We start from the raw sequence: 6,174 nt of genomic DNA, 5'->3' as shown, positions 1-6,174 counted from the left end.
CAGAGGTGGTTTTAGATGTTCCTTGAGACTTAGAGTCCTTTTGTATTTTATTTTTTTTTAAACAAAGGTGTTTATTTTGTAAATCATTTATTTATCTAAAAATGCACAATTGCAAAAAAGAAATTACCTTTTGAAATACATTTACTGATAAGCACTAACAAATCCTATGTAGCAAGAAAGTGAGTGGGCTCCCAAAGACACTCAAAGCAAAGCTGAGCGACCCTGGGAGCCGGAGCTCCTTTTCCGTGTTTCCCGAGAGGCGCAGCACATTCCTCCCTCCGCCTGCGTAGCTGCCACCGCGGCTTAGAGAGGTGCAGTGGGGAAGGGACGAGCGTCAGGCTCGCAGCCCAGCGGCACTGAAGAAGCCAGGTAGAAATTACACAAGTTCAGCATGGGAACAGTGGAAGTGGTTTGGTGCTTCTGCTTCTTTCTCACGCTGATTTGAATTTCCCGAGTCTCTCAGGAGAGCGACAGCTCAACTTTCTGCTGCACGGACTCAGTAAAACAGCACCTTGCGTTAATGATGCCAACATGACTCCGAGCAATTAATGGCTTCTCTTTGCTGCCCTCTCTAAATTGAAAGTTGATGGGAAGTAGTGGAAGGGGGCACTACAGTTTTCCTTTAAGTACAGCAAATCAAGTTAAAGAAAATCCACTAAAAGCGTATATACGTTATGTAACCCTCTAGCCCTATTCCTACTTTCAGAACCTTAAGGATTGTAAGCGTCTCAGAACAACCCAGGCCCCGGCTGTGTCTGAGCTGCCACTTGGGGCCCAGGGAGGCCGCTGGCCCCGCTGTAAGAGCGGCCCCGTTCCTCCAACGGGCACATGAAATGGAAACACTTGAACGTGAATCCACGTTTGTTCCTAAAGCAGTGACTGGTTCTCATCGACAGTAACGAAACAAATCATTGATTCAATGAATGGACTGAGCTGGTTGGACGTTTCCGTGTCGTTACAGAGGATGACTCCTTCAGGCTTAGATTTTATAAAAATTCACATTCTCGTAAGTGAGCGTTCACAGTTAAACAGGCGAGGCCGATCCTGGGGGACAGCGAGACCCACAAAGCGCTTTACTATTGGCTTTTTAACTTGTCAGAGTGTTTAGAGCCCAGCTGTGCTTCAGCGTTACCTGCAGTTCCTGAGGAACTGCTGAACGTGGAGAAGAACCTTCCCCACAATCTCGTAGGCTGAGGCCAGAGAACCTGGAGTCCAGCAACCATGCCAGAGGGGAAACAAGTTTAAAGGGAAATTGCTTGCAGAGGTGATACTTGTTTGGGGTTGGTTTGGCATGGTTTTCTCCTTTCCCCCAGGTTCTGGCTTAACTCCTCCCCAGATAAATGCATCAAAATACTCAACTCTAAAGTCTTAAAAAAAAAAAAGAAATCTTGAAACAATGTTTTTCCCACCCCCCAGCCCTGCCCCATTCCTATGTCCAAGAGGAGGGAATTAATACAAACACATAAATGGCTGCTTTAAAATACATGAAGTAAAAACTCAATTTGCTATTAACCAGCTGCAGAAGAGGCAAAGTAGCAGTTATACAAATTACACAAAATCTACTGTAACTCTTACATTAGGATAAAGTGATTTCACCGAAGGAATTATTTCAATATTTCACATTACAGTTACGATAGGAGGGGTGCGGCAAACCTCCGACACCCCTGTTAATACAATCTAGCCTAGATTACACACGACAGTTTTAAGAAAGGACCCTTAAATGATCTACGCTGTAACATGTTATTGGCCTTAAAAAAAATAATCACTTGCAATACCTGACAGAATCTTCACTTTAAAGCATGACCACCCGGTAAGAGTCCGCGTCAAATAACCTGCAGAAAGAATGGCGCATCCTGCTACGAGTGCTCAACCCTCTCAAAGCTGGGGCAGCTCGGCCCCAGTCGCTTCATCCGAGAACAATTCAAGTAAGACTGAGCTGCGCTGCGGCCCGGGCGGCTCATGTGCTGGACGTCCACACGTGCATTTGTTTGGCTATTTGGTGCACGTAACCGATGTCAGGTCTCTGGTCTGGATCCGGGTAGATGCACATACTGACCAGCTCCCGCAGCTGAAAGACAGGGAAACAGGCAGGGAATCGTCATCGGAGCTGCTCACGGGAATGTTAGTCCAGCACTGGGGCCAGCACAGAGCCGCGAGCCTCACAAACGGTCCTGGGCAGACTGGATTGCAGGCACGTCTGTCCCTCTCGTCCCATGTCCCTCCCCACGACCAGGTGAAGTTTCCATCGTTCTTTATAATGTGCTAGAAGTGTTTCCGTACCTCGGGGTTCCCTGCACTGCTACACCTGACACTGGGAGTTTCAAAGCTTAAAAAAAAAAAAAAAAAAGCCCCTTTTTCCCTGAGTTTTTTAATTCCCCCCAGGGAAGCAGAGCAGGGAGGACACGTGGAGCACCAGAGGGGGCAGGAGGGACAGGGAGGGAGGGGAACCGCAGTCGCCCTCAGAACTCTGAGTGAGCCCATGGGAGCGCAGGGACCTGCCAGGGCGAGGGGGCTCAGACCAGAGCTCTCCTGTCCAAACCCCTCCCTTCCCACAGCCGCCCCTGGGAACCAGCCAGCCCCCGGCTTTTACTGGGAGAAGCCCGGGCAGCACTTGGGGATCTGAAGATACCGGAGCACGGCTGCCAAACACGGGTGTTTCCTAAAAACCTCCATGAAGAAGGGAGCCTGGCCATTGACTATGTTTAATAAATAAAATTCAGGAGGGCTGAAGCCTCCCCGCCTCCTCGCCCTCTTTATTGTGCACATGAAAGATTGTAGCTTTTAATTATACAGACACTGAAAGCTGCTGGTACCCCCGAGGCACCGGGAGAAACAGCCTTGAGCCTCTGATCTTCTCACATCCTCCCAGTAGCCACAGTGCCAATTATTTTAATGGTAATTAAAAGCATGACCATACTGCTATCAAGCACTCGGCCTCAGCTGCATCTCAGCGTTCTCAGCGAGGTGTGCAGCTCTGGCTGGATCGGGGCCCTCGCTCTGTGCCGCTGCAGGCCTGGAGCAGGGCAGCAGCAGCCGGGAGGCACCAGCGCGAGGTCACCGGCTCCTGCAGGGGCTGCTGCCCACCCTGCCTGGTGCCGCGTGGGCACAACGTGAGAGCAGCCCAGCCCGGGATCCTGTAACGACCACAGTGACTGACTTTAAACACAAATTTCCCTGCTTCCTGGGAAGTGGCTGGACTGATGGGGAGTAGAGAGTACAGCTTTTGTTTACCTTTGCTTCCGTGTGCAGCCTTTGCTTTATTAAACCGCCTTCATCTTGACCCTCAAGGGATTTTTCCCTCTTCTTTTCCCCCAGCCCTGTCCTGCTCAGGAGGGGAGGGACAGAGCAGCTTGGTGGCTCCTGGCCTCCAGCCAAGGGTGACCCACCACAAGTGGCTGTAAAGACCCTTTTGATCTAAACTGGAGCCATTCCCACCCGCTGAAGGCGCACGGGTTGAAGGCCACGTGTGTCCAGAGAGAACCATCCACCGGCCATGAGCAGAACCGATTCTAGTGCAAGTCCCTGCTCCAGGCAGCTGCCTCCAGCTTCCCCCTCGTGCCCGCCTGCATGGTTTATCGAGCCTGGCTGCTGGGAGACACCAACACCCCTTCCCCTGGGGCTCTCCACTCCAAAAGGATTGGAAAATCCCATTTTACAAGTGTGTACGAAACCAAATATTGTTTGTGGTGGAGCCATGTGCTCACGCTCACAAAAGCGAAGCTCTGCGGTTTCAGTTGGAGGCAGCAGCCAGCGCGGCAGGATGAGCCGCAGCCAAAGGCAGAGCCCTCGTGCGCCTGCGCCAGGCGTGCCGTTAATAGTGCATGAACACCATCTGGAGCCGAGTTCTCTGGGACCTGGCGCCTTTGAGCTCTAAACCATCCTTCTCACCCCGGTCTGTATCACCGCGCTACGCACACTCTTTAGCACTGCCAGAGGGAAGCAAACAGACAGTAATTGTAAAGACAGGAAACACATCTGTCAGCTTACGCTAATTCCTGCTGCCAGCAGGCAGATCCTGGACCGCGCGCTGCAGCGGCGCGGCAAGCGGGAACACACAGACACCAGACTCGCTGCTATGGGAGCTGAGGGGGAAAATTGACCCCCCTCACTATTCCAGACCAGTTCTCAAATGATTGTTTTGCACGAGTTACTTGGCAAGTAAAAATCTCAGTGAAATGTGTGGCGCAGGGCCCCGCGGAGGGCGGCGGCCAGATCTGCTGCCAGCCCGTGCGGCAGCTCCCTGCATCCTGCCTCCTGCTCCTCGGGACTCGGAGGGAGAATGAAACAAAAGAAAAGCCCCAGAGGATACAGTGAACATCTAAAATTACATTAGCTGTTTCCTTCCAAATAGGAGGCAACTGCGACTGAATGAGGAGTTAAGGAAAACCAGCTGGTTTGGCCAGGTAAGGGAGAAAAAACAAGTGAAAAAAACCCAGCTCAAAAGGCCCTGAACAAAAACCACCCGCATGTTTGCAGCTGAAGTGAAATGTTGCTGGGCAAGCAAGCTCGGTGACAATTCTACAAACTCTGGTTGAGCCACTACTCTTCATCCCTCACTTTCAAACTCACAAGATCCAGACTTTCAGAAGTTGCTGTGTAGATGCTCCTTGCGCTGAACCCAACTGCTTTCCTCCCCTTGTTACCCAGTGAAGATTTCATAAACAACCACCTAAGCCCTGTTCTGTGTATGTTATTTTAAGGGAAAGGAAGCAAAGCAGAGGATTTCCCACAGTTCCCTGCTGGGTTTTGCCCGTGTAACACACCGAGTTTCAAACTATTCCCCACATTAAGAACTCTCCTTTTCTGCCTTAATTTAACTTGCAGTAATCAGACACCACAATGACCGTTCCTTAACCAGCCACGAAGGTACCCGGGACTCTCGGCACCCCCAGTTCTCCCTGGAACGTCGGCGCTTCCCCTCCCAGCTTCCTCTGCCCTGCACGGGGAGGAATTTCACTGCACGCCCCCCGTACAAAGCCCCCAATTTACCTTTTCAGAGTAATGTTCAGCTGGCAGAGGTGGGTAGTCGCATTGCTCTATTTTTTGGCAAAGAGAAAACAGGTTCATTTTATCTCCGTAGAAAGGACTCTGAAGAGCTGCCATCTGGAGAGAGAAAACAGAACAGATCTCAGGAATGCAGAGATTTATCGCTCTCAGCGCTGCTGACTGGCAAGCGCTTGCTTTTTTCTTCGATAGGGAGCAAGTGATGATGTTGCTCTGTGAGATCTCCGAGATCCTGACAGCTCGCACCCTGTCCCAGGGCTGGTGCCAGGCTGGGCCGCGCTTCCCAAGGCCCCGGCACCCTCACACGCAGCCGCAGCTCCTCCTGCCACGCTGCACCGAGCCCAGCGAGGGCCGAGCGGTGCCAGCGGCGCCGGCTCCAACACGGCTCTGCCCGCATCCCCTGCCAGAGCTGCCCCGACCACGGCCACCGGGCAGAACCAGCCTGCAAGCGTCGCTGCTTCTTCCTCTCACTGCGATTCTTTCTAGCCAAAACACTCCAGGTGTGAGGTGTTGAGTGCACAAAGGGGATTCTACAGGTACACAGAAAACAGTCCCCTTCTTCTGATCCCACGCGATGCTCGGATTGTAGGGCGATCCGTTAGAAAGCAACTGGCTCAAAGATGACTCTGAAAACCTCTCAAAAAGTAAAGCTCTTCTGTCTTTGTGTCAGGTTTCCTGCCTCGGTTACCCTCATATTCAGTCCATTTGGTCCCTGCAACGCGCAGAGTTTGACCAGGCTGCTACAAAGAACAAATTGTTTGTTTTGGGACATTTAGCTACCCAGAACACAGAGAATGTTACAAGCATGAGCAATGTTCTTCAGCCTTCAAAAAACCCCAAAATGACCTCAAAACAAACATCCCCTCCCACTGGAAATCTGCTCTTTAGAAAAGAGAATCCCAGGCAGATTTGGGAACCAAACTACTGAAACTTTTCCTAATTGAGCCCTTTTTTTTTTCAATTCTGTTTTACAAATACAGTATTTGCATCTCGAAAACTAAGACAGATGTCCGAGATAAACAGGCCATCCGGGCAGCAAGAGGAGCGTGTTGGAAGGCTCTGGGTGGGGAAGAATTCCTTCCAGGGCATGCGGACACTCCTTAAAAAGATATGTTTATATTCTACTGAAGTCTCAGGAAGGAGACTGCATCCTTGTGTGTGGAAAATCAC

The 6,174-nt window shown here is 51.0% G+C and overlaps 1 protein-coding gene across 1 annotated transcript in view; it reads right to left on the bottom strand.

The window, feature by feature from the left end:
• Positions 1 to 38: 38 nt before the first annotated feature.
• Positions 39 to 6,174, bottom strand: part of NEK6 (NIMA related kinase 6) — a 51,692-nt gene continuing 45,556 nt past the window's right edge. Inside the window, exons 9-10 of the mRNA XM_069873490.1 lie at positions 4,990 to 5,103; positions 39 to 2,068 (exon numbers count right to left, since the gene is read on the bottom strand). Of these exons, the coding sequence (XP_069729591.1) occupies positions 1,958 to 2,068; positions 4,990 to 5,103 (225 nt within the window). The 3' untranslated portion in view covers positions 39 to 1,957. The remainder of the gene's footprint in view (positions 2,069 to 4,989; positions 5,104 to 6,174) is intronic.

This window comes from Phaenicophaeus curvirostris, chromosome 20 (genome assembly GCF_032191515.1).
Source record: "Phaenicophaeus curvirostris isolate KB17595 chromosome 20, BPBGC_Pcur_1.0, whole genome shotgun sequence".
Taxonomy (NCBI): domain Eukaryota; kingdom Metazoa; phylum Chordata; class Aves; order Cuculiformes; family Cuculidae; genus Phaenicophaeus; species Phaenicophaeus curvirostris.
Note: the sequence above shows the minus strand (reverse complement) of the source record. Positions and strands in the feature narration are given on the sequence as shown.